The sequence below is a fragment of the Mauremys mutica genome, chromosome 3, assembly GCF_020497125.1.
Source record: "Mauremys mutica isolate MM-2020 ecotype Southern chromosome 3, ASM2049712v1, whole genome shotgun sequence".
Taxonomy (NCBI): domain Eukaryota; kingdom Metazoa; phylum Chordata; order Testudines; family Geoemydidae; genus Mauremys; species Mauremys mutica.
In genome coordinates, this window is record NC_059074.1 from 149,801,180 (window position 1) to 149,829,162 (window position 27,983).

The 27,983-nt window shown below is 44.6% G+C and overlaps 2 protein-coding genes across 3 annotated transcripts in view; one reads left to right on the forward strand and one right to left on the reverse strand.

Moving 5' to 3' along the window:
* Positions 1-27,956, reverse strand: GLO1 (glyoxalase I). 2 transcript variants are annotated; one of them, XM_045010580.1, is made up of 7 exons: positions 27,849-27,956; positions 16,756-16,971; positions 14,510-14,592; positions 11,771-11,911; positions 8,329-8,396; positions 5,544-5,633; positions 1-1,777 (listed from the first exon to the last, which is right to left on the reverse strand). In XM_045010580.1, the coding sequence occupies exons 2-7, from the start codon at positions 16,834-16,836 to the stop codon at positions 1,689-1,691; spliced, it is 552 nt and encodes a 183-aa protein (XP_044866515.1). In that variant the 5' UTR covers positions 16,837-16,971; positions 27,849-27,956; the 3' UTR covers positions 1-1,688. The 2 variants fall into 2 exon arrangements, with proteins under 2 accessions (XP_044866515.1, XP_044866517.1); XM_045010582.1 differs by lacking the exon at positions 27,849-27,956 and adding an exon at positions 19,743-19,828.
* Positions 16,421-27,983, forward strand: part of DNAH8 (dynein axonemal heavy chain 8) — a 594,173-nt gene continuing 582,610 nt past the window's right edge. Inside the window, exons 1-2 of the mRNA XM_045010583.1 lie at positions 16,421-16,507; positions 22,567-22,699. The gene's annotated coding sequence lies outside the window, so the exon portion shown is untranslated. The remainder of the gene's footprint in view (positions 16,508-22,566; positions 22,700-27,983) is intronic.

Consider the following 27,983-nt stretch of genomic DNA (forward strand, 5'->3'; position numbering starts at 1 on the left):
TTTTCAAAGTTTTGCAGACACTTTATTTGGAAATAAATACTTGTATTTGATGCCACAGGGCTATCCGATTTAACAGTCACATCACTCAGCGCTGTTCAGTCCCAAAAGGAATTATAAAGTGCTTCTAGAAACGCACTAAATACCAAGATGGTTTTGTTATGGGTTTTGTTTTTTTGGTGGGGGCAGGGGGACGGTAAAGTGAGTATTTGAAGGCTACTGAAACACTTTAACATGAAACTGGTTCACATGTAGGATTTATAAACTTGAAGTGTTTTCCTGTTATTTACAACTTCAGTGTAACTGCAACTACTACTTTTTAAATTTTAAAAAAGGCAGATAAAAAGTTGTCATAACAGCAGGTAGTCATGGTTTCACAAACTACTAGGATTTTGGTTAACCAGACTCCTGTATCAAATTGTAGCTTGATATAAAAGATGTGGTTTAAATGCACTATATTTAGCAGAAGCCCAGGCATCACACACAATCATAGATAAGGGATAAGTATGTCTGCCAGCTCTCAGCCACTGAATAGGGAATCATGGCATTTTCAGCTATTTCTTAGTTGTAAGCTAATTGCTGTATAGCCCTTGATTTTCAAAATAGATGTTCAGAGTCTGTGCTCTTAGATGCCCACTCTTGAGAGCAGGTGGCAAGTCTGCTGACCTCCTCTGCCTACTTGCAGTCAACAGTCATAGCTGCTCAAATGCAACGCAGACTGAACTCTCTCTGTGTTGGACTCGATGTGCCACTGCCATTAAGTTTCTAGTCTCAAGCAGCTTGGATACCTACAAGTTACTCCTGCATGTCTACTATTTACTGACATAACTGTACACACAAAGGTCCCAATCCTGCTTCCATTGAAGTCCAAAGGAATTTTGCCATTGACTTCAGTGTAAGCAAGATGTAGCCCAAAAGTCTAATTTGAAGTGTTTTATCCCCTCCCCAAGTTTAACAAACAACAAACCTGTCGCTGGTGCTAAACCTACACGACATAAGATACAGCAATCTTCCTACTCACATATCCCACCCCCAATATACCAATTCTCAGGCTGGTTCAAACATAGCTATATTGTGCAGCCAAAATTTCACTAACTCAAATCAGCCCCAAAGAGGAAAATATACTAATTTTTGCATAAATCAGGGGTCCCCAACGTGGTGCCCGTGGGTGCCATGGTGCCTGCCGGGGCATCTAAGTGTGCCCGCATACTGGCCGGCGGACAAGCATCCGCCAAAATGCCACTGACAAGCAGCGTCATCCAGAGGCGTCGCTGTCAAAGTGCCGACGATTTTTGCTTGTCGGCGGTGACACCTATTGACGTTGCATTTCGGCGGATGCTCGTCCGCCGCCACGGTCCTCCATGGCTCGTCATCTGGCACCTGCCAGACAAAAAAGGTTGGGGACCACTGGCATAAATGGTGAACGTGCATGAGTGCATTTTCAGAACACAGATGGTATTATGCTCTCCTAATTAGAAACAGGAAGCAGTGGCATCACAAAAAAGAAAACAAAAGAAGAATATAAAGCAGAATCGAAGCAAGATGAGGTTCTAACAGGATTGGTAAAGAACTATTTGTGGATGAGATTAATTCCTCTCAATCAAGTATACATCTCATAAATAGTAGTGTGTTACATGTTTTCTGCCTCCTGGAGAAGACTTGTACCTACTGTACAGTATGTTACTTTAAAACTAGATGAGGGTCACCATGTGGTTAGGATTCAAAATTTCAATCCAGTAGCCATCAGGATCCTGAATAAATGCAAGTCCTTTCATTTTACCTACAATAAAAAGATACATATTTTCAGATATAGTTAAAAACAACCTTAATAGTTTTTAAAGATTTACACTGACAAGAACGACACAGATTTATGGTTTCAAGATTTCCTATTGTCTTTGCGTGGCAGACAGAGTAGACAGTTCAAATAATGTGTTCAAGATCACAGTTCATCACCGACCCTGAGGATCCAGTTCAGACTTTTAAAAGCAGTTAGGGAAGCAGTTTGTATGATTAACTTGCGCTTTAAAACTATGGGGCAGATAGTATTTCTGCAAGTTTGCACATCATATCATACTTGACATAACTGAAGTGACACTATAACCATATTGTGTTCTAGTTCAGCCTAACTACAAAAGTTGGAACCAATGTTATAAAATTGCCATTTTAAAATTGCTTTTTGCTGCACTGCTATGTCATCAGATGCCTTTTCCAACCATCTATACAAACAATCAATACGAAGTCCAAACACCAGCTCTTCCTGGTGGGTGTTGTATTTTTGTACTTTTGTTTGTTAAAGCCAAAACTCAGCTCACACTTTTTTCCCCAGGAGTGGCTGATCCTAGGGTTCCTCCCTGAGGACTATTCAACTCACAGCTAGATTCTCCCTTCCCCGCTTTCTTTCTGCCCAGGTGATGGTATTGAGTCACCTATCTCAAAGTCAACAGCACTCACTTAATCCTTTACTAGCAGCATCAACACCTGCTAACAAGGTGGAAAGTTTCAGGTAAATACTGCCAGCATGTTACGTAATTCATGATTTTTTTTAATTTAAGTTTATCAGCAAAGACATTTAATTGCCATTTGCTTTGACAGAGAAATTGACGAACTAGGAAAAAGGTTATACAAGGTCTTTCAAACACTTGTTCTCATATTATCCATCAGGGTATTTAAAAAGTTGATTCCCAGCCTCTGCACTAGGGTCACACATACCAATGCTAGTTCCAGCCAAAGAAACATAAGGCTTCAGTTACATCACTATGTGTGATTTCAAAAGATCTCTAGCGAAGGTAGAGGGTCTATTTCTTCCTATGGTGAACAGAAAGTGGGGGGTATCACAGAGAGAATTGTGTGCTCCGTGATGTTACACTCCAATTGAAGTCACAATCAGTGCTCTAAAAGGAGAGCCATTTTCATTCCCTGTTGGAAGGATGGTTTCATGACAAAGTTTTTCATGAAAGGTACTTACTGACAAGAGCAATTCATAGAAGAGAGTTATAAAGGGAAAGTGAGGTCTGTCTTGGAGCTGTGAGATCCCTTCATATAGGAAAGGATTTGATAATACAGATTTTTCTTGATTTCCTGCCAGATTTTTTTTTTTTAAAGCAGATTATGCAATGAGATTCTCTCTCAATATAGACCTCAGAGGAATATTTTAACACTCTCCACTGCATGAAATATAAAAGATTATACAATTAAAAGAGAAAAAATTGCCCTCAATATTTCTATTCTATACCAGTATAACTAGAAGACTGATTAGGTTAGTAATGGATAAAAACAAGTTTTCAGAGCATTTAACAGTAGTTTAAAAAAAAAAAAGAGGAATACAGTTAAACCAATTTGGTTCAATCTGCAATTCTGGTTACATTAATAAGCAGGGGTAGACACCACCATGTTGCACGACAGACACTTGACAAAATTGGGACCCGCGCTCCCAGTGCTGGTAGCTATTCCTCTCGTGGAGGTGGTTTTATTCCAGCGCTGGGCAGCTATGTAGACATACCCTTACATTTCCACCTAGGGTGGTTTGGCCCACAGCAATAAAAATCTGTACATCTTCCGTGTGTTTTTGGACCAATGGGAAAAAAAAAAAGGTACAATTCAAGTGACTTTTTAAATTGCCTATGAAACTGAGTTAACAAGAAAATATACTTCTCAAGTGAAAAACTATAAATGGACTTCTTTGAAAAGAAGTTGTAAGTTTTCTTACAGAAAAGCCAAAAACTGTATGGAAAGGAAGAGTAGGTTAAATTACTTGCCTCAGTGAAATTAAATATCCAAACAAAGAATTGCTGTGCCTGTGATGACGACTGGGGCTTGCTCACCTGCAGCTTCCCCTCGGCCAATAGGCTGGGAGCCTCCCGACCAATGGACTTGGGCGGGGGGAGGCAAAGTAGGAGATTGTAGGGCACTCCTGAGCAGAGGGGAGGAGAGCTGTCTCTGGAGGCACAAAGGGGCGGGCCCTCAGGATTGTGTGGGTCTCTGTGGGGTGGTGAGAAGTGATGGATGGAGCCAGCTGCAGCCCTGGTCTGCTCTATGGGGGTGTCGCTATTGACACCCCCACCCCAAGTCCCCTCTGTACTCTGTATTTAATGCCAGCCCCGGGGTGCCCATCACTGCTCCTTCCCCGACCCAGGCTCCATTTGTCTGCCTCCACAACCTCCCAGAGATAGATAGATAGATAGAGGAGCAACACACACATACACAGATATATATAGATATAGATATAGATATCTGTGTATGTGTGTGTTGCTCTCCCTCCTGTTCCTTTCTGTGGAGGTGGGGCCAGGCAGCTCTGGGAGCCAGGTCAGCGCTGGAAGACGCAGACAGTGTGAGCTGCCCTGCTTCTGCTGAGACTCTTCCAGAGTCATTACAATCCACTTCCCCTACAAGGCTACTCTTCGGGGGAGATCAGACCCAACTCCAGGTACCTTCCCTGGCTTAAGCCCTCTGAGCCCAGCTCTGAAGGCAACACAGAAGTAAGTGTGGCAATCTCTCAACCCCCCTACAACAGCTTTACAACTCCCTTTTGGGTTGGAACCCTCACGGTTACACCACCATGAAATTTCAGATGTAAACACCTGAAACCATGAAATTGACTATTTTTAAAATCCTATGACCGTGAAATTAACCAAAATGGACCATGAATTTGGTAGGGTCCTAATCAGGGCCGGCTCCAGCTTTTCTGCCTTCCCAAGCAGCAAAAAAAAAAAAAAAAAGACGAGTGGTGGCACTTCGGCAGCAATTCGGCGACAGCTCAAAGAGGAAGAGAGGGAATGAGGGACCTGCCGCAGAATTCCCGACGAAGACCCAGACGTGCCGCCCCGATACTGGATGGAGCCTCGCCCTTTGAATTGGCCACCCCAAGCACCAGCTTCCTACGCTGGTGCCTGGAGCTGGCCCTGGCCCTAATTATCTAGAATTGAAACAGCAGAAAGTAACCAGAATGATACAAGGACTAAAGTTTTGTATTTAAAAAGAGGAAAGAGATAGCACATCTGTATCCTTTGGAAGAAAAGATAAATAAGAGTGGACTGTTAGGGTTGCAGTGTATGACAAGTTGTGGAACCTTCCCAGTTTTCATTAATAGAGTATTTCATTAGGCTTCTAGAATGTTAAAATGAGACAACACAGATGTTACATGTGAGTCTGGCCCATAGGACAAACTTTCCCAATCATAGGATTGCTGCCACACAAAATTCTATATGGAATAGAGGAGATAACACATGGTCAATTGAAGTAGCAACAAAAGTGCACAAACTCTAGCCATAGATAGCTGGCCAGATTTCCAGACGTCACTCTGGGGCAGACCAAATATAAGTTTTTCCTAGTGTATAAAAAAAAAAAAAAAAAAGAGAAACTTTGATTGGCTCTAGCAAAACCCGAGGCTGATGAATGAATTCAAGAAGTGACAGCAGCGAATAAAAACCCATATCACCTAGACTCCTCCCCTAACAATACATGAAAGAAAGACGAATTCACAGTTTACTGGGGGGGTGGGGAAATCAAGAATCAAATCATATTGATAAGATGTCTTGGTGAAGACTTACCGTCATCTGGTCTCTTCACAAATTTCACTCCCAGCTCTTCAAACCTCTTACAAGCTGCAGCTACATCAGGGACTGCAATTCCAATGTGACCTGTGCAATAGAGTAAGCAGAGGCAGAGTATATAGTGCATAAATGAGCAAAAATTACAACAAATGGATTGTTGTTACAGCACCAAAATATGACAGGCACTTTACCCTATGCAAAGAGCTTCCAAGTTAGCTCACCTAAAATGTATCTAAATGTGTTAAAATAACTTACTCAAGGAAAGTCCTGTTTTCATTTCGGGGGGGGGGGGGGGGGAAAAATGTATTAAGGGTACTATAATTTTTGGCTTTTTCTTCTTCTCCCAATGAGCTAGCTGTTTCACAGGGTCTCAAAAGTTAAAATGTTTTGCAGAATATTCTAGTGACACAGTGATGATATACACAATAGAATCTGAGTCGAAGAGAAATGAAGTTGAAAGGCAAAAGAGAAAGTGTTCATAAAAATAGTAAGTCCAAGTATCAGAAAGTTTTCTGTATTTACAAAATAGGGTAAGAATTTAAACACAATATTAGTGTTTATAAAAGCAAGAATACTAATCACTTGTTCCCAAGTTCAGGGATCAGTTCAGAAACTCAAAATATCAAATCAAGTAGTCTAGTCCAGGGGTCGGCAACCTATGGCATGCGTGCCGAAGACAGCATGCGAGCTGATTTTTAATGGCATGCTGCTGCCTTCCGGGATCCCAGCAGGTAGCAGCGTGCCATTAAAAATCCTGCCCAGCCCAGCCTGCTCTTCCCCGCCCCCCCCCACGGGGGCAGAAGCTTGGTCCTGCTGGCTCCCCTGCCTCTTCCCACAGTGTGCTGGGTTCCTCCCCTTCCTCCTCCTCCTCTCCGTCCCTCCCTGCCAGTCTGTGGATCAGCTGATAGCCCTTGCGAGGGAGGGGGTGGAGGAGGAGCGGAGTCAGCATGCTCACTGCTCCCAGCGGAGGCAGACCCTTGGGGAAAAGGGGTGGTGGAATTGGGGCATATCCCCTCCAGCCCCCTGCCGTGAGCACCCCATGACCCCAGCCCTCTGCCCTGCACAACCCCTAGGCCCCTGCCCTGAGCACTGTACCCCCACACACACACACCCAGCCCTCTGCTTGACTCCTTCACACCCCCCCACAATCCCAGCCCTGACTCTGGCACCCCCCCACATATCCAGGCCCCCCACACCCCATGCCCTGACAACTGCACCCCCTACGTGCCCCCAGCCCTCTGCCCTGACTCTTGCACCCCTGTACATACCTAGCCCACGCACCCCCCCCCTCCATCCTGACTCTTGCACCTCCACCCTGAGCACCAAACGGGAGCTCCTGTACCACCCCCCCACACACACACATTCCCACCTGCACCCCTCGCACCAAATGGGAGCTGCCCAGGTAAGCACTCCACACCCAAACCTCCTACCCCAACCCTGAGCCCCCTCCCTCATTCTAGCTCCTGGCCAGACCCTACACTCCAACCCCCAGCCTGCTCCTTCACCCCCAGCCCTGTGCTCAGTGCACTCCCACCCTCAGCTCAGTGCAGAGAGAGAGGGAGGAAGAGAATGGGCCAGAACTTGGGAGAAGAAAAGTACCCACTGTATGTGGGCAGGGCCGGGACCCCAGACCAACAGCGGGCTGAGCGGGTCTGGCAGCTGGGATCCCGGCTGGAAGGAGCCAGCAGATGGAACCCCTAAGTGGCAGCGGGCTGAGCCACTCAGCCCACTGCCGGTCTGGGGTCCCAGCCACCGGCCCCGCACAGCCCGCTGCCGGTCTGGGGTTCTGGCTGCCGGCCCGTTGCCAGCCGGAGTCCCAGCCGCAGGCCCCGCTCAGCCCACTGCCAGCCTAGATGAACGGAACCCCAGACCAGCAGCAGGCTCAGCGGGCCAGCGGCGTAAGATCAACATTTTAATTTAACTTTAAATGAAGTTTCTTAAACATTTTGAAAATCTTGTTTATTTTACAATACAACTATAGAGAGAGCCCTTCTAAAATAACATTAAAATGTGTTACTGGCACGTGAAACCTTAAATTAAAAGTGAATAAATGAAGACTTGACACACCACTTTCGAAAGGCTGCCAACCCCTGGTCTAGTCTAAAACATGTATTTGATAAATCATACCAGTGACCTTTCAGATATTCAGAATATCAAGTCACAGAATTCTTCTGCACATCAGGGCCAAATCCTGCTCTCACCCATATATCTGAGCAAAACTCAATCTTATATTTTTAAAAACTGAATGTTCTACTAATTACACACTGAGTTCCAACGAAGTCTCAACACTGGGAGCAACCAGAGATAAAATATTATTTTTAATATCTTTTACTAAAATCTTAATGTTAAAATGTCTACCAGTAACAATGACACACTTGCTTTAAGAGTCAATTTTATGTACAAACTACAACCTCATTATTCTTAAGACAATATATTTAGCCACAAGTTCTTATTCCTAATTTTCAAGGGTCTGTATACCGGAAAAACAGAGGTAAAATTCCAGATTTCATAAAATCTCTTCAAGTCTCCAAAATGAGTACTTTTTATTTAAACTAATCCATAATGCTAAGTCACTTCATCCACATACATTATTAGCATTTTTATTGTACGTTTATCAAAACACAAAGTAGTAGAACTGTTCCCTAACCTGTACACTTAACTTATTGCTCTATTTTACACAAGAACATTTTCTCAATTTCAATTGTCTAAAGACTTATAAAAAAAAATCAGAGACTGAAAAGAAGAAAAATGACTGCAGTGAGTAACTTTCTCTAAAACATACCAAATCCCCGAGGATCTGAATTGCCATTGTGGTAAGACTGATTCTCATCATTTTCAGTGCCCCAATTACTACGAGAGAAAGGGAAAAACCTAATTAATATAAAATGAAGAGCAGCATGCTGTTTAAAAAAAATTTGAGAAGAATCAAAAAATATTTAGAAATATATGGAATTACCCACAGCAAAGGATACATTACAATCTAGATCCCTACAGTTCAGGGACAGTTGTCCTCATTCATAGGATAATGCCTATCATAGAATATCAGGGTTGGACTGGAACCAGGAGGTCATCTAGTCCAACCCCCTGCTCAAGGCAGGACCAATCCCCAACTTTTTTTTTTTTGCCCCAGATCCCTAAATGGCCTCCTCAAGGATTAAACTCACAACCCTGGGTTTAGCAGGCCAATGCTCAAAGCACTGAGCTATCCCCCCCTATTCTCCCAAAGTTACAGCACTCAGATACTACAGATATAGATGAATTCAAAATGCATCCATAGATGCATGTATGCAATTCCCCCGTGTTTTGAATATATATGCAGAAGGATAACTTATATTTCCATGTTCTCATTGTGATTTTAAAATGTTCTCTTTTGCCTCATCTACAAGACAAATTTCAGATAAATACTTCTTTAAAAATAAAATGTAACTATCTAGGCCAGAGGTGGGCAAACTATGGCCCGCGGGACCATCCTGGCTGGCTCTGAGCTCCCGGCCGGAGAGGCTAGCCCCTGGCCCCTCCCCTACTGTCCTCCTTCCCCCGCAGCCATGCTGCTGCGCAGGCAGCACTCTGGGCGGCAGGGCTGTGCGCTCATGCTGGGCACTGTGGTAGCGTGTCTGGCTCCAGCTGGTAGGCACGGCTCCAGACATGCTGCTCTGAGCGGCATGGTGTGGGGCAGGGGGTCCTGGGGGCAGTCAGGGGACAGAGAGCAAGGGGCAGTTGGATAGGGCAGAGGTTCGGGGGAGGCAGCGGACGGGGAACAGGGGGAATTGGATGGGGGTGGGGCCCCGGGGGGCGGTTAGGGATGGGGGTCCCAGGACGGGGTGGTCAGGGGACAAGGGCGGGGGGGAGGGGTGTTGGATGGGTGGGGGCTTCTGAGAGGGACAGTCAGGGGGGCAGAAAGTGGGAGGGGGTGGATAGGGGGCAGGGGCCAGGCTGTTTGGGGGGCACAGCCTTCCCTACCCAACCCTCCATACAGTTTCACACCCCGATGTGGCCCTCGGGCCAAAAAGTTTGCTCACCCCTGATCTAGACACTTGCTGTGGAGATGGGAGCCTTATATCAGAGGACTTACTTATATCATTCTCCCAGCAATCACTGTCATGCATTCCAATTTCACAACACTTTGTTAGGACTTAGATGGTTTTCAGATATTGAAATTTAAATTGTCATTCAATATTTAAGAACTTGACTACACTGCCACTTTACAGTGCTGCAACTTTCCTGCTCGGAGTGTGAAAAAAAACACACCCCTGAGTGCTGCAAGTTTCAGCACTGTACAGTGGCAGTGTAGGCTGTGCTCCCAGTGCTATTCTCCTTGTGGTGGTGGTTTTTTTTAATACAGCTCTCCCAGTGCTGGTGTCACGACTACACAGCCATGTTACAGCACTGCCGTGGCAATGGTTTAACATTGCTAGTGAAGACATGCCCTAAGATAATTTTTTTGGCATTTGTGCAATATATGGACTCACGTAGAAATTTACTACATTCATATCAAACAGTACTATATTAATTTAATTACAGTTGTTCCTGAAGACTCCAGTCAGAGTTGGGGCCCCATTATATTAAAGTCTGTCCAAACATACATTAAGAGACAGATCCTGTACCAAAGAGCTAAATTGTCATAATAGGCAATTCAACAAATGGAAATAGAGAAACAAGAATATCAGGGGGTAGCAGTGTTGGTCTGTATCCACAAAAACAACAAAGAGTCCGGTGGCACCTTAAAGACTAACAGATTTATTTGGGCATAAACTTTTGTGGGTAAAAAACCCACTTCTTCAGATGCCCACTTTCTTGCCCAAATAAACCTGTTAGTCTTTAAGGTGCCACCGGACTCCTCATTGTTTTAATAGTATAAGAGGTCATACAATTATTCAGCTCTTTCATTTGCAAATCTTGTGGCTCAATACACGTATGAGCTGTAGGATGTTTTTACCTTTCACTAATTTTCATTTTCTTTCTTCTCACTGAAACTGAATTCCTGATTGCTTCCTATTACTGCATTGCCCAACTTTCACTGTTATGAGACACAAATCCCTTTGCCCTGTGCTCTCTCCACCATTCAACCCTAGGCTACCCTCAGCCACTCTTCCAGGGTCATTACAATCCACTCCCACAATAAAATCCCTTCCCTAGCACATGTTTGCAAATTGTTAGTAATGTCATAAGTTGGCAGTAACAGTTCTGGGACCTTGAAGGTATATTCCCTACATCAGGAGGCAGGCAGACTGAGCCAAGCTTGCTTCCTCACTACTGCTGTGGCTGTAGCAGTGTCTAGACTCTCTGCTCCTCTCAAGGATTCAGGCTCAACTCTGGAAGACTTGGGATGGGGCTCTAACCTCATATAGATTAGGAGGAGGGGGTGTTGCAGGGGTCAGCACTCAGCAGTTCACTGGGTGTGGAGGGAATAGTACTACGAGGGAGTACAAATTTGTTTTATTAAGTTAGTGTACTGGTCTATTTGGGAGGTTCTCTATGTCTCTACATAAGTTACTATAGCACCTATCATTACCAGCTGTCAAAAAAATTAAGATACATTTTATTTCCATGTCAAAACACATGGTGGCACACTGACAAAATAGTTAGTCATTTTGTGTAACTATTGAGACTTCAAGCAAATTTCTCACATCACTGTAGTATTACATGAAAAAGTGACATTAAAAGAGCCAGGTGCACTCAAAAAACAAAGAAAATAATTTTACTTCCCTCTTCTGTACCACTTTTAATCCATCTATCTCAAAGTACTCTATACAGTGAAAGCTTAAATGACCTTTCTAAGGTCACAAAGTGAGTTAACAGAAGCGATGGGGATAGAATCCAGATCTGATTCCCAATGTGTCCTCAATCCAGTACACCACAACCATCTCATAGCTGTTCTCGAAAATTCCTTTCCTAGTACACTGGACCCCTTCATCTTCCTTTTCACTGCTCTCCTTTAATTAGCTTTTTTCCTCAGGAAGCAGTTTCCCCCTCCTTTATGCTATGTTAGGTCTAATGAATATTGAGAAAAAGCACAGTTCTACTTGTTCAGGTATCCAGTATCCAAGCCATACTTTTTATGATAAAAGAGAAAGTATTTTTCCACATTGCATTAATTGTACACAACCCATGATCAGATAAAACACAAGTGCAATAATATAACCTAGTGCAAAGCACACAGTTGTAACTAACGTCCATTAAATGTAAGCAGAAGTGAACTGTAAAAAGCTGGAGTTAACACTTACTGTGTTAGTTCAAGTGTAGCCTTTCTAGAGAAAGTCCAAGCTGTTCTTTCTTTTGTATCTTTTGGGATATCATTTTTATCTTCATAAGCCAAGAAATAAAGTGAAAATTTCATAGTGGGAAAGTCACATTTTTGGAGCAATCTAAAAGGCAACAATTTTATTAAAAAAAAAGTCATAATTGATGGCGTTTTTAAAGTTGCAACTAGACTGCAACTAAAACAAACAAACAAAAAAACAACAACCACTTTCTCCCCACTTTAGAGAATTATGACTACATTCTTCCCTGCCCCTCCCACCCCACCCCAATACCTCAAAAGTGGTTCAGTCTTCAAATTTGTGTCATGGAAATATTCTTGAGACCTACATCTATTAACACATTTGGAAAATAATTTAAAAAACCCCAAAACTTATGAACCTATGAAAACTAGTAACTGTAGGTACACTAGAATAAAAATCTCAAGTCTGAGGGTATGTCTTCACTACCCGACGGATTGGCGGGCAGCGATCGATCCAGTGGGTATTGATTTATCGCATCTAGTTTAGATGCGATAAATCAACTCCCGAGCACTCTCCCGTCGACTCCTTTACTCCAGCTTGACGAGAGGTGCAGGCAGAGTCGACGGGGGAGTGGTAGCAGTCGATCGTACGTCAACTTCAGCGACGTTATTCACGTAGCTGAAGTTGCGTAACTTAGATCGATTCCCCTGGGCCCCCTGTGTAGACCAGGGCTGAGACTGGTATTCAATGCCTTGTGCATGGGAGTTTCCATAAGGGTGTCTATGTCCATCTCCCTTATTTTTTTTTTTTCACCAAAGACTTAACAGGCAGTAAACTAGTAAGAGGATTTATTTTTTAAAACCTCAATACAATTAATTTGTTGAACTCATTACCACAAGATAGCACTGAGACCAGTGCTTAGGAGAATTTAAAAAAACAAACAAAAAAAACCACAACCCAACAATAACATAAATTTAGATGGATGAGAACATTCACAGTTACATTAGATAGGGGAGAAAACAACAGGATACAAAACCTTCATATTTCATTGCATAAGCCAGCTGCTAGATGCCTTGGGTTAGGAAAGCCTGCCCATAAGGGAAGTTTTGTTTCTTTATTGGCAGTTACAGATATTTATGCACTGTCCTCTGAGGCATTTGGTATTAGCTACTGTCAGATAACAGAATACTGTACTAGATACAGACTACTAGTCTTATCTGGTATGGCATTTCCTGTGAAAATCCATTAGCTTCAAGAAAATAAATCAAGGTTTGTACTCAGAGAATCCGTACTCAATTCCATCTTCCTTCCAGCAATGAAGATGTTTTAATGTCTCGCTTTTCATACAACACAAAAAACAGCACAGGAAATACCTGACTCAATATGCCTATTAACATCTGTTGATTCAATCTTTTTCAGCCAACTCTAAATCTCCTCCGAAGAGACCTAGGTCACTCAGACTAATATATACTCTGTTTCAAATCACTTTTCTCACTAAATAACAAAAACCATTTATATGAAATAGCTCAGTCAGAGATATTCATTCACTTCTCATTATACCCACTGCTTCTTGAACCTTTCACTTGTGTGAAAATATTTGGAAAATATTTTCCTTACTAACTTTAGATGGGGCTCTTTCATATGTCAGAATGTTTCAAATCTGCAGAATTTTGTTTCAGAGCCCTTCTGCTGTGCTTGATGTTTGAAACGAATTTTAGCACAAACAAAATGCCACTGCAGGGCACTAGCCTCCCCACAGCATTCCCCACACAAGCGGGCTGGGATGCCTACCAACCACCTTCTGGGGCAGACACCTAAGAGTCGAGAACACTAGGAAGCTAGGGCAGACAGGGCAGCCCTAGAAACCTTTTAATAGTCATAAGAGTTCAGCTTCTTGTTTATACTGCAATTAAGTCAGAGTATCATGCTGAGGACAGAATTTTATTACTATGAAAATTATTGCAATATCACAATTTCTGTATGATTGTTTAACTGCAGGATCAGAGATGAGAAAGCGTGTAAGCTTTTATATAAGCGGACTTAGCAGAATTCAATTTTTACTTTTTAAAAATAATTTTGGTGGATAATATCAAGATTTGTTTTTAAAATGTTCCACCTATATTTATAGATTTAAATGTTCAGAGTTGTGGAAACTAATGGGGCAGAATCACAAAATGACAGGTCATATAATAATTAATGATAGTTGATGCTGAGATTCAAAAAAGTTAAATCTGATTTAATCATTAAAACAAATAGTCAACATCACATGTCAAAATATACAAAAAAATCAAACTCTAATAAAAGTTTTCAAGCAGAATTCTTCTTACTTTGTGTATCTAAATTTCTATTAACAGATGGAAATATTTTTCCTCAGTTTGAGAGTGTACAGTGAAATTGACATTTACCAACAAAAAAATCTAATCCTTCCAAGCCTATAATTGACAAAGTTGTTTGCTTATTTAGCAAAACTAGCCACAAAAAGCTGATAATTTTCCCAGTACAACATTTGATTTAAAACTAGTCTGATTTCACCTTTTGCAATTGAAAATGTAAGAGTACTGTAGAAATCCTCAATCATGAAGATTAAGTCAAGTGAGTCACCAAACTGGGCACTAGCTGATGATTCAGCCTGGTTCATGTTAATCAGTCTTAAATGCCAAGGTTTGCTTTTCAGAAGACTGGATCATTAAAATATACAAAATATATTTAAGACAAATCTTATCTCATGCAATTTTTACTCACGTCATTCCAAGAATTCTTGTATAAAAATCCAGTGACTTCTTAGGATCTTTTATTCGTAACATTGTCTGCTGCAACAGAAAATCCTAAAGAAAAATTATAGTAGTTATGCTACTCAGGAAAGCACATTAAGATGTCAATACAAATACATGAAGTTGGGCTTTTATTGTGAAACAATAATTTAGAATGATATTGTCAAGGTCAGTAGGACCAAAAAGTTATAAACATAAATACATACATGGTATGTCTATGTCTGTAAGTCTATTGCCCTGACCCTGCAAACACCTACAGGTCCTATATAATTATTAATAAAAGATATTAGTCTGTAAAATGCTATGCAAATTTACAGTGCTGTGTAAATTAATTGTTTTCCCTCACCAATAATAAATGCTTTGATATTTTGTTTCTTAAATTAAAAACCAAAAAAAGCTAACATACTTTATTCTTGTTTCCATCCCTTTACTCATAATTACTCCATTTGAACCACTTTTGGGGGTCAAACTACACCTCTAGACGTATACCTCTTTTAAACAGCCTGTCAGACCAGAAGGGACTATCAGATCATCTTTGACCACCTTTATATCACAGGCCATTAAATTTCACACTGATAATCCCATATTATGCTCTAAGACTTCAGTTCGACCAGAGCATTTCAGTCCACAGGAGATTAAACTGTTGCATGCCCCAGACACAGAACAGGAGAGGCTAAGGTGCCACCAATGCCTAAAGCCCCTGCAATGGCAGCAAAATGATTAGTGAGATATGCCCAGATGATCCCACCAGATGAACCATGACCCATGCTACAGAGGAAGGCAAAAAACTAAAACCAAGTACTTGCCAATCTGACCTGGGAGAAAATTTCTTCCTGACCCCAAATCTGGTGATCTGTATATCCCTGAGCATGTGATCAAGACACACAAGCCAGGCGCCTAGAAAGAGGATTCTCTGTACTGCTTCAGTGCGCTGGTCCATTCTCTCCAGTCATATCTCCAACTGTGACCAATCTCTGATGCTTCAGGGAAAGGTGGCAATGAGGATCAAAATATATCTAGCCAACTGTTCACTGGGGGGAAAAATCCTTCCTGATCTCTGCAGGTGAACAAAGCTCTGAAGCATGAGCTTAGATGTCTGGATAACCTATACATATATAGCAACACCCAGATCCTGCATTTTTCTGTCTCCCTTAGACTCCCTTCTTGCCTCTTAATGCTCCCGAGTAGATTGAGAGAGAGAAAAAAAGCAATTTCTTCTAATTTGCTAATGTTTTGTGCCCCACAACTGCATGTATTATTTTAAGTGTGTTCTCATCAGGCCACAGGGAAATTTAAGTTACTTCATGGCCGTAAGAATTCACATTTTGATGTAAAATGGAAACAGTCCTCGGGAGTCTAGCCCTGACAAACAATTTACAAGATAAAATTCCATATCAAGAATGTTTCAAATATTATTGCATAGTCCCCTCCAAAACGAAGCAATCACATAAAACTAGTCTATGGAGTTTCCCCCTGCCAATCCTTTTTCAGAATAAAAGATCCTGTGAAGTACGGTGCTAAACTGCAACAAAGATCAAAAATGGAGTTTGAGTCTTAACTTTTACTCAAGATCCCCCCCTTCCCCGGCAGTGTGATTCAAATGCAGCACACTAACAATCTTTGAGTCTTCCTACAGTCGGTCCTGTTAATTTGCTATCAGAACTAATTTTTTTTTGGCTGCAATTATAAACTTTAAAATGGAAGGTTGGTCCTTTCTGCACTATGCCTGAGACAAGAAAAGTGACAGGACCCATGTTTAAAAAGAGAAAAAAAATAAAGTTTTAAACAAGACTAAAATTGGCTAGATTTCTCTGTGTGTCACATGGCTCCGATCCAACCCCGAGTAAAGTTTACGCCAGCCTTATCAAATGCAGTGAGTTACCAAGGATCCAAGAGTCCCTCTAACAGTGTGCGGGAAATGCCGTCCAACTGTATGCAGACTGAGTTACTCAACTACAGAGAAATCCAGGTGAGAGGGGAAACCACCATTAGGGCTGCATAAGGAGATCTTCCTCCTTACCCCTTTACGTAAGGGCGCCACAGGAATTTTCAGTCCCCCCCGCTCCCTAGATCGTCTCAAGAGTCCAGACTCCCCGTGTCGCTCACTGCACGTTCCCCGCTCCCCTATCGCTTCACCTTCCCCGTCACCACGTTCTTTCTGATCCCCCCCATCTCGCCTCTTTCACCAGCAGCTTCGTCCCCCAGTCCCCCGCTTACCTTGGTACTGGGATCCGGGTTGGAGCAGACGTTGAAGGCTGCTTCATCGCTGAGGCCGCTGAGCTCCGGCTGTTCCGACATGTTGAAATTGGAACTGCTAAGCAGGCACGCGGGGAGATTAGGAACCGTATCTATAGCGCTAATACAACGCTCGGGGCGTTTTCTCACCAGCAGCCTCCCCCAAAGTAAGAAACAGAGGAGCGTCCCAGCCAGTCACTGCAACCATTGCAAATTAGGGCACGTCAGGATGATGTAATATTTCCATCAGTGACACTCTCTCTTACTACAATTCCCAGCATGCAATGTTTAATTTGCGATTAAACCACCTGAAGCAGTCCACTTAAACAAAACTGCAAGTCTCACTATTCAGTGCTTCGTAGTGGTGTAGCTAATACCGAACCGGGATATGCAATGCTCCACTGAATGGAGTCTATTTATATATTTGCACAATACACATGTGGAAGAGCCGCACAACCTTTATGGCAGAAGATAAAGTGAAATCAAGATACTTGTCACTGTCCAAGATACCAAGGAGCATGAGAAAGATATGTCCTCAAACTCTCAGATACTATCAGGGGCCAGCAACGTGTCTGTACCAGGGCCGGCTCCAGAGCCCAGCGGGGCAAGCACCCGCCTGGGGTGGCCCTTTCCCGGGGGGGCGGCAGGCTGGGCCGGCGGACCTGCCGCAGTCATGCCTGCGGGAGGTCCACCGGAGCCCCGGGAGCAGTGGACCTGCCGCAGGCATGACTGCGGAGGGGACGCTCAGTCGGCGGCTCCAGTGGACCTCCTGCAGGCATGACTGCGGACGGTTCGCTGGTCCCGCGGCTCGGCTGGACCTCCCGCAGGCATGCCTGCGGCAGCTCAACCGGAGCCGCCGGACCAGCGAACCGCCCGCAGCTGCGGGAGGTCCAGCCGAGCCGCGCGACCAGCGGACCCTCCGCAGTCATGCCCGCGGGAGGTCCGCTGCTCCCGCGGCTCGGGGGCGCCTCCCGGGCATGATTGCTTGGGGCGGCCAAATTTGTAGAGCCGCCCCTGGTCTGTACACAGACACAAGTGTCCATGGTAAAAATTTTGAGGTCCATGGTAATTTTTTTTAAAAATTGGGTGACTGAATGGCATAACCCCCTCCAATGTCTATCACTAAGTACAGTAATTTTGTCAAGTGTCACACAACATGGTGGTGCTGACCCCTGGATACTATAAATGATTGTCTCTCTAATAAGGAAGAAATCAATCTACATTTAATTCAGGGAGATAGACAGCAATTTTCATGTGGTTCTCCCTGTTAAGTGTTTCAGCAAGACCAATGCCATCAATGTGGCCACTGAATGCTACTCAAGGGCCTCGCAATCTAAAAAGCAAGAAGCATCTAAAGCAACTCTGGGAGGAAAGAGAGTATATGGAGCATTATATTATTTAGTGACCTACCAACAAATAAGAATTGGACAATATTACAAAAGTGACACGATACAAAATTCCAAGCAATAGTGCAAGACCCTTTCCCAGAAAAGTGTTTTGTGTGTTGTATATATCTCTGAAAGGCAATTCTCAGATTTCTTTTCACAGGTCCATACCTGTATATAGTAGCTTATTATGACAATAAACATTTGATTTGGAAATGATAGATTCCAGCATGACAGAAAATAGTATGGCCTAGAATTTGTGACTAGAGTTACTACAGTTGTTAGAAACAACACACTTGTTTCTCATTAAATAGTTAACTTGAGGAATCATGATTTATCAGCATATCAAGATGCAACATAAATTGTGCTAAAATGTCATCATATTGAGTCAAAATGTCATCACATATCTGAAAAGGATATTTCATGGAATCTGAAAATGGTTAAAAATAGGACAAAGTGGGTTGAATTTTAGAACTCTCTGAATCATATTTAACCTATGGGAAAGTCTAGTTTTGTCTTGCCCTAGATTGTAGATTTGAGTGAAGTTAAATATTAATGAAGTGAAAAGAAAGTAGAGAGGAACAACCACAACTTTTTTTCTCAAACTGACAGAGAACAAAAGGAAAGCCAAACATTGCACTAGCAGGTAGAACAAAGGCAGGACAAAGGTAGAAGAAAGGTAGAAATGTTGCTCACTTAAAAAACAAACAAACAAAAAACGGATTACCATATATCTTCCTGCAAAATATTGTAACAGAATAATTAAAGCTCACAGAGTGTAAATCTGTAATGTATGTATATTTTTATTACAGGAGTTTCCAAGTCACAAAAGAGCTACCATCAGGTAGCTTTTACTGCCTGAGTGTTACAGAATATATGCAAAGAATGAAGAAAAATTACAATCTTTATAAAACAAGAAGTTTGAATATTACTTTAAAATGTCCTAATTTAGTCTTGCATATGAACGTAGGTCCCAATCCTGCAAACACTTATGCATGAGTTTAACTTTACTACCATGAAAAATTCCTTTGACTTCTGTGGGACTATTCAGGGTAGTAAAGTTAAGCATGTGTGTAAGCATTTGCTGGATTGGGGCTACAGAATATAGTTCACCTGTTTTATCTTGTTATTAAATAAGTGGGAGGAATGACCCTGTTTCCTTGCCTTTCTTAATTTTTGGCAATGCAAAGAATATTATTCAAAACAGATAAGTGAATTTAAAAAAAATTAAGACCATAAGAGCTAAATTGAAAGACAAATTAATTTGTTATGGTACAGGTTGCAAATACATATAAATTAAAGAGGAAAAATAAAATGAAACTGTATTAAAAAAAATTGAAACCTAGGAAATGTCAAGTTGAGGCAAATTTTAAAAAACAAACAGATACAAAAATTGGAAAGGACTGTTAAAGTATCCCAGGCAGTCCTGGGTTTACAATGGCACCAGTGACCCCATGGAGCTGGGCCTGCTCTGCTTGCACTGTGCCTTGAGACCCCACCAGCCTACTGGCTCTTCCCTCCCACTTGCTCTTCTCGGCCTGCCCGCCAGCTGGCCGAGGGCTCCTCTCCACTCCCTGGCCTCACCTGCTGGCTTCTCTCTGTCTCCTGTCCAGACCCCAGTGCACCTCCAGCTCCAGGCAGTCTCTGCTTCCTATCACCTGTGAGGCCCCACCTGTCTCCTAGAGCTGAGCCACCTGAGACTGATGCAGAAGCCTGACCAGTCCCGGCCAGTTGTGGGGGGGAAGGGGGGATCAGTGTGTGGGGCTTGACAGGGCCCTTCCAGGCGAATGGGTCCTGAGGGAGCCTGGGTGGGGCAGGCCCTGGCCTGGCTGATCATACCACTCCCGAGGGGCTGGAGTGATTCCCCGCCCCAGGACACTGGTGGCTCAGCCCAACAGACACAGTCGCCTCCCAGCGGGGCCAGTTAGTGGGGTCAGGAGCAGGGTGTGGGGGAGTGGGTCTCTGGAGGGCCTTGGGTGGGGGTGCTGGTCTGTGAGGGGGTGGGGAAGATCTCTGTGTTTTGGGGCACTAGGGAGTGGGGGTTCTGTGTGGGGTGCTGGGCAGTTGTGGTGTTGTGCAGGGTACTGTGCATTTGTGATAGGGTCTGGGGGGTGCTGGGCATAGTGGGTATGGGGGGGGTGTTCCGATGTTGGGGAAGGGGGCTGTGTGGCATGACATGGGCCCACCGCCAAGGGAAAGGGGCATGCTGGCAGCACAGGACCGGGCAGGCCATTATACATCTGGCAACTGCCGGTTTGTAAATAATGCCCTCACACTGGGCTGGACAGAGCAGGGCCACCCCGGCCATGCCAGGCCCCATTGCCCCTGGCTGGCCCCTCACTCTGGGGACTGAACCTCCTGCCCCATACTACATTGTTACCATGGGGGCCCACAAATATGTTTGGTGGCAGGCCCATAAAAGGTTAATCTGGCCCTGATCACAAGCATTCCATGCTGTGTATTAGATGGGCACCGTATTTCCCTACTTTGCTTTAGATGCCCTGTTTCTCTGACAGGCTTTAGTGGGTGTTTAAGTATCTTATCTAGTTTTAGATGTTTAGTAGTGTGTGTCATCAATACTTGCTGGAGAAACACAGTCCCTTGATCACAAGTTTTGGCAGGTAAGTAACAGCAAAACTGATTTTCAGCTACTTTATTTTAAAATGTTTTAAATTGCAATTTTAAAATTTACACAACATATAGGTGTGCTAGAAAGAGGCCATTCTGTGCAGGTGTGTCAGAAAGAGGCAAGAGCAGCAGGAACTTTGTCTCTCCTAAGTATACTTGCATAGGGGACAGCCTTAATGTGGTTGCCACCACTTCAGAAACTGGACATATCTATACTGTCACACAGTGCAGGGTGTGAATAGCAGTGTGCACCAAAGTGCCATACTGTAACTCACCCCATGTGGATAATGTGGGCATGAGCTGAAAGATCCCTAGTTCATTATATGCTGCTGCTTGCACAGATTTGATTGCAGATGTAAAGTAATGGTTAGTTTCCCTTTTTGTTTCATATAGCAGTCAAGGAAAGAAAAAGATGATTAAAATAGGAAAATGTGATTTTAAATCCACAAAAACCGACTGGGAACTCATGAGCAAGTATATTACTTGAAAGTACTTTTGACTAATATTTTAAAATTGATTTCAAGGTGACAATGGTCCTTTAATGTTGTTTAGGGACCACTGTTTGACTTCATACTTGGGACAAAATGTATGGCTATTGTTAGAATATTTTTGATTTATTTATTAAGCACTGTTACCTTTTATATTTGTACATCACCTTCTGATCTTTGGGTAGGAGGCAGTCCATAAATATTCTTATTTTTATTAAATTATTGTTATTGGGCCAGACCATGCCCTAGAGGGTATGTGGAAGGGTGGAGCCTACAAAATTAAAGGATAGTAGAAATGTGCTGCCTGCTGGTGCCCACTAAAAAATTGCAGGCGGAGGAAGCATATGATTAAAGCTTTCTGCCCTGATTCTGCTTCCTTCCAAAGGTTAGGGAAAGCATCTCTGCAAACCCCACCAAACAAGAGCTGTGAGTGGGGTCTAAAGAAGCATGTTGTGTATGATATTGCTTGGGGATATAGCTCACACCACATGCCCTGTTCCCTCTGTGGGAAGAAACACTAAACAGGGAGAGACTGTGGAGTATTGTAGGTCACAATACAGGAAAGCAGGAATGCTGTTTTTGCAATGGCTGTGAAAGTTGCACCTGAGCATTTATCTGGGTTGGGCAGAATTTGGCCTATCAAATGTGTGAACTTCTGGTGGTTAATTAAAGAGGGATCACTCAATCTGACAACCGAACAAATCAGAAAATTGGTTGGATAATGAAACCTGGTCCTGGGCACGTGTAACAGGAGATCGAACCAGGGCTGATTCTAGGTTTTTTGCTGCCCCAAGCAAAAAAAAAAACACCCCTCAGAGCTTGCAACTGCCAAAGCAAAAAACCCAGCCACCCAGAATGCCGCCCCAACCACATGCTTGGTTTGCTGGTGCCTAGAGCTGGCCCTGGATCTAACCCTGAGACAGTGGAGCACCTACAGGTGTAGCAGGAGCTTCCCTCATGGGGACAGAGCGCTTCTGGGCTACAGGGGCCACGGGATCATGGTTAGGGAACAGTTAGGGGGACGGACAGTGACCTGTCTGGGGCTGAGTTGTGGGAAGGGGTCGGTGGCAGAAAGTCAGCGTTCAGAGCCGGAGCAGGTACCTAGCCCTGGTGCGGGAATTTAGGGTGCTGTGGATCCCTAAGCGGGGTGGGATCAGAGACAGCAGAGCAGCCGCACGCGCCTGCAGCGCGGCTCCTCCCGCCCCACGATGGGGACTGGGCGCGCGCCAACAATTCTCTCCATAACGGTCTGATCAGCGATTGGAATCTCCTTTCCATGTATCCTTCCGTAGCGCTGTCTAGTCCCGGCGCTCGAACCTGGGAGCAGCGCGGACGCTACGTATCTCGGCAGGCGGAGGGATCCGGAGGAACTTATTTCCCTCTAGTCTTGGGAGGGAAACGGTCGACGCTTGGCTGAGGACGGAGGTGAGTGCCGCGGCTCTCGAGAGGACCGGCGAGCTGCTCGGCACAGGGCCGAGCCAGGTCAGTGAAGGGAGCGGCCTGCGGCGGGGAAGAGGCCGTCACCCCCCTGCTCCTCCAAAAGGAGGAGAAAGAGGCCGGACACCCCCTGAAAGCAAAGGGAGAGAAAGTGAAGAGCCAGACGTACCCTCCCTCCCGAAACCGGCCGCCCTCCGTGCCCGGCCCCGGAGGGAGGGTGAGACTGACAGCGGGAGGCAGCAAGAGACGCTGGCCTGGGGGAAAGGAGGCGCCGTTGTCCGTACACGTTATACCCAAACACAGACCCGGGCTGGGCGTGGTGGGAAAGGCTGAGGCGCCCGCCCGCGCGCTTCTAATTTTCGGGCACAGCAGCGCAGCGAACCTCTCCCTGGGGAAGGAGGAGCGCGCGTCCGCTCCCCAGAGGTGGGGAAAACTAAAGCGAGCCCAACCGAGCTGTAGAGCTGAGGGGAAAGGGAGAAGCCGACTCCTCCACTGGCGAGATGAAGCCTCCAAGGGTTGGGGAGTAGAAAAACCAACGTATTCATCTCCGTAGCGATAGTGGGGCCGCCACTCCCTCTAGCTCTAGGGCAGGGAGAGACGGGATGAAATCCTGTCTCCACTGAAGTCTTCGGGGTTTTGCCACTGACGTCAGTTGGCCAAGATTTCACCAACTTCCCCAGCCCTTTGGGGAGAGAGGCCACTGACGCCCTGAATCTAGAGGGAGAGAGAGAGACTCACAGAGCCAGCCGGAGAGCGTGAGCCCCAGAATCGCAGCGGAGAGCCCTACAATTACCCCAGCCACCACTGCAGGTGGAAGAAAAGAGAAATTGATACCTTCCTGGCCCTGAAATGGGGGAGAGGAAGATGAAGAGGCTGACTCCAACCTCAGTAAGGTAGAAGGCAAATGTGGCTTTTTTGCCATCTTAGTGCCTCTGGAATTTGGAGTCTGCAACTGGCTGGTTTGGCCGTGTACATATACCAGGACTGGTCTAATTGATATTCAGGCTGCAACATCCCCAAGTAACTGCCTGGCAGCCCAGAATAACAAGAGAGCTGATCTCTTCCTCCCTCCTCTGGCACATCCCTATGCCAGATGCTGCAAGATTATGCATGTCCTGGGTGGGAAGAATTCGTGGGTGGGAAGACCTGGCATTATTGCAGGGGTGGGCAAACTTTTTAGCCCAAGGGCCGCATCTTGGTGGGGAAATTGCATGCAGGGCCATGATTGCTTGGGCAGGGGGTTGTGGTGCGGGAGGGAGTGTGGGCTGTGGGAGGGGGTGCGGTGTGGAGGAGGGGGTGTGGAGTGCAGGAGGGGGCTCAGGGCAGGGGGTTGGGGTGCGGCTGGGGGCTCAAGGCAGGGGGTTGAGGTGTGGGCTACGGCCCGGCGCCGCTTACCTGGAGTGGCTCCGGGGTGGGAGCCACGGGGGCTAAGACAGGCTCCTTGCCTGCCCTGGCCCCATGCCGCTCCTGGAAGCGGCTGGCACCGTGTCCCTGTGGCCCTTCGGGAATCATAGAATCATAGAATCATAGAATTCAAGATCAGAAGGGACCATTATGATCATCTAGTCTGACCTCCTGCAAGATGCAGGCCACATTAGCCGATCTACCCACTCTTTTAGCAAGCGACCCCTGCCCCATGCTTCGGAGGAAGGCGAAAAACCTCCAGGGACACTGCCAATCTGCCCTGGAGGAAAATTCCTTCCCGACCCCAAATATGGCGGTCAGCTGAACCCCGAGCATGCGGGCAAGACTCTCCAGCCATACCCTCTGAAAGAGGTTAAGAATATCATATCATTGACCCAATTTGACCCAATTAAGTACCAGTTTGGCACTTAATTGACCTATTGACTAAGCCCATTATCCTATTATACCATCTCCTCCATAAACTTATCTAGCTTGATCTTAAAGTCATGGAGGTCCTTCGCCCCTACTGTTTCCCTCGGTAGGCTGTTCCAGTATTGCACTCCCCTGATGGTTAGAAACCTTCGTCTAATTTCAAGCCTAAATTTCCTGACTGACAATTTATATCCGTTTGTCCTCGTGTCTACATTAGCACTGAGCTGAAATAATTCCTCTCCTTCCCTGGTATTTATCCCTCTGATATATTTAAAGAGTGCAATCATATCTCCCCTTATCCTTCTTTTGGTTAAGGAAAACAAACCGAGCTCCTCAAGTCTCCTGTCATACGACAGGCCTTCCATTCCTCGGATCATTCTAGTGGCCCTTCTTTGTACCCGTTCCAGTTTTAACTCATCCTTCTTAAACATGGGAGACCAAAACTGCACACAATACTCCAAATGAGGTCTCACCAACGCCTTATATAACGGGACTAGCACTTCCTTATCCCTACTAGAAATACCCCGCCTAATGCAACCCAAGACCGCATTAGCTTTTTTAACGGCCACATCACATTGCCTACTCATAGTCATCCTACGATCAACCAGGACTCCCAGGTCCTTCTCCTCCTCCGTTACTTCCAACTGGTGCGTCCCTAGCTTATAACTAAAATTCTTGTTAGTCATCCCTAAATGCATAACCTTACACTTCTCACTATTGAATTTCATCCTGATTCTAGCGTATAGACAGACTGACCAATCTGAACCCTAGCCTCAAAGAGAGCGAGGAATAGTGATGACCCTGGCATCAGGGACAGACCGTGAGACAGTTGCAAGAGAAGAGAAAAAAACGTGACTCTGTGCTCCTTCCTCCTAGCTCAGGGGAGCAATGAAGAGGAGTGATCATCTCCCCTGCACCCTGTTGGGGGTGGGGAGAGATCCATCAATCTCTCTCCCATCTACAGGAGAAAACAAATCAAATAAGGTTACCCTCCAGTCCTTGCCCAAGTCAGAGAGAGACTGCTACTCCTCCCCTCTAATATAGTGTGTGGAGGAGGGAGATAGATACTTCAGCTCTTGGGAGAGGGATGGGGAAGAGAGCGAATGTGTGTAGAAGAGACCAAACAGCTGATCTGAGCCCCAGTGGGAGAGAGACTGATCCTTTGGTCCCAAGGGGAGTGATGAGAGAGACCAACCCCCTCATACACATCTGGGCACTAGGAGAAGACACTATCTGAGTTCTTCAGCTTCATGGGCAGGGGATAGAGAGAGAAATAAACAAACCAATACAGTCCAGTGTTAGGTTCAGGTGAGAAAGATTTAACTCTTATCCAACTATCAGCGTTACACCAAGAAAGATTACTTATCCATTCTCCTCAGATACAAATGAGGTGTACTCCCATCCTTAATCGGGGGAAAGACAGAAATGGATACATTATTTGAAACATAAGGATAAAGATTGGGTGTGGGGCAAGAAGCTGAACTATAATCATGGAGTTGGGACTTCTCCCTCCTGATGTTTCTGCATCAGGATTTTTTTTAAACTTTCCTATCCCAGAATTTCTCTTTCAACAAAGAAAAACAACTTTGGTTCTGGAGGAGGTGATTGTATGCTAGATTCCATAGAACCTCTCAAGGACTGCTGTGTCAGAATCTTTATTTTCAAATTAATCTCTGTAGAATGGCATTCTTCACAAGTTTTTGCAACTGTCTGTAGCCCCCATCACTATAGTATTTAAATGCTTCACAATCTTTATTTTGTCACAACTGCACCTGTATTCCCCCACTGTGGTCTCTCCAGGGCAACCACTTTAGGCTCCAGCCATCACCTCTCTTGCATAGAGACCTGTATCTCCCTCCGCCCTTCAGTGGGGTTTTTCCAGGCTGCATAGTTCTCTGTTTACACTGATTTCCCCAGCAAGCCAGACTGCCTAAATAGGCCGATGTCTGTGCTTTGCTTTGCGGCGGCAAACAGCCGCAATTGCCAACAGTCACAAGTTACCATACAGCTCTTTGTAAGCAAGCACATTTCGTTCTTAAGGTAAAAGCATTACAGAGAAAATATATGAAACAATAAAAGAACCTACAAAGATGCTAATAAAAGTTACCAGAGATCAGCCCTGCCCCACCAGCTCCAACAAGGGCTCTAGTAGGAGCCAGTCCTTCAAACCTCACCAAGGGTTTTTTCTGTGGTCAACTCCAGCTCTGAACGAGTCCCCCCAGGAACAGATTAGTTTTTCTCTTCTACAGCTTAGATCTTTGATCTTGAAACTTTGGGAACAGGTAATTAGCAGACATTCTCTCCTCAGGGCATAGCTTTAGAAGGCTGGGTTTTTGCATAACTGGATGTAAGGAATTTGCAGTATTCATGTCCCTCTAGAGATTCCCCAGGCAAACCACTGGATACTGTTTGTCCAAAAAGTCCATTCTCATCTGGCACATTGTTCAGTATAGTTCTTTGAAGCATATAACACTTCCTAGGGTTCACATCATATCTCCTCTCTAGAAAGAGGGGACATACAGTCCTGGCTCACAATAATACTATATAGTCTTTGCCTTCAATACAGTGAACGCCAAAGAAACTTAATACAATAAATTTATTCAAAGATATTGCAGGGAACTGCAATATTTGTCACATATCTATCCCTCAACACCCTTGTGAGCTGGGGATAATAGTATTTCCCTATTTTTAGATAGGAAACAGGCTAAGGTATTTAGGTGCCTAACTCCTGTTGATCAGTGGGAGTTAAGTGCCTAAATACATTTGCCGATCTGGGCCTTAAGTGACCAAGATCACACACAAAGTCTGTAGTGGAGCAGAGAATTGAACTTGTGTTTTTCAAGTCATAAGCTAGTGCCCTAATCATTGGGCAACTCCTCATGCTGGCTTCCTGGTTTAAATACTAGCATCAGCCAGTTAGTGAGCTGTGAGGGGCTGCCCTTCAGGCCTTGGGAAGTATGTCCTGCAGAGCCTAGATTCATAGTGTTCTTCAGTGGCAAGCTAGCCTAAGCTTCTAGTGGTTATTTAAAAAAAAAAAAAAAAAGTCAGCAACCTACAATGCCTGTGTTTCTGGGTTCTAGTCTGCCTAGTTGTTACAAAAGTCAAATGAGATTATTTGTGTGTTTATAGTTAAGCAGTTGCATAAGTGTTGGCAAGAGTAGTGTATGCTTATAAGAAGTCCACAGGATCTTTTTTTCAGGGGAAAAGGCAATACGTCACATTTGTTGAAGATACAACAATTAACATATGCATTCAATCACACACTCACTCACTCACTCCCACCAGTTGATGTTATAGTTACCAGTCCAGAGTCCATATCAATCTAGTGGCCAGCCAAGTTGATCACGGGTAGGTAGGTGCTAGGTTCTGTTGGTCACGACACGATGCTCTGGTGGAAGTCTTGGCTGGACAAACCCAAAGTTTCATGGCAAGGCAC

What these genes read in the sequence shown, in the direction of transcription:
- GLO1 (XM_045010580.1), bottom strand. Translation starts at nt 16,836, where the DNA reads ATGTCGGAACAGCCGGAGCTCAGCGGCCTCAGCGATGAAGCAGCCTTC. An exon ending in ACCCGGATCCCAGTACCAAG is followed by an intron (nt 14,593 to 16,755) that starts GTAAGCGGGGGA and finishes ATTTTTCTTTAG; the next exon opens with GATTTTCTGTTGCAGCAGAC. An exon ending in TTCAGATCCTCGGGGATTTG is followed by an intron (nt 5,634 to 8,328) that starts GTATGTTTTAGA and finishes TCTATTGCACAG; the next exon opens with GTCACATTGGAATTGCAGTC.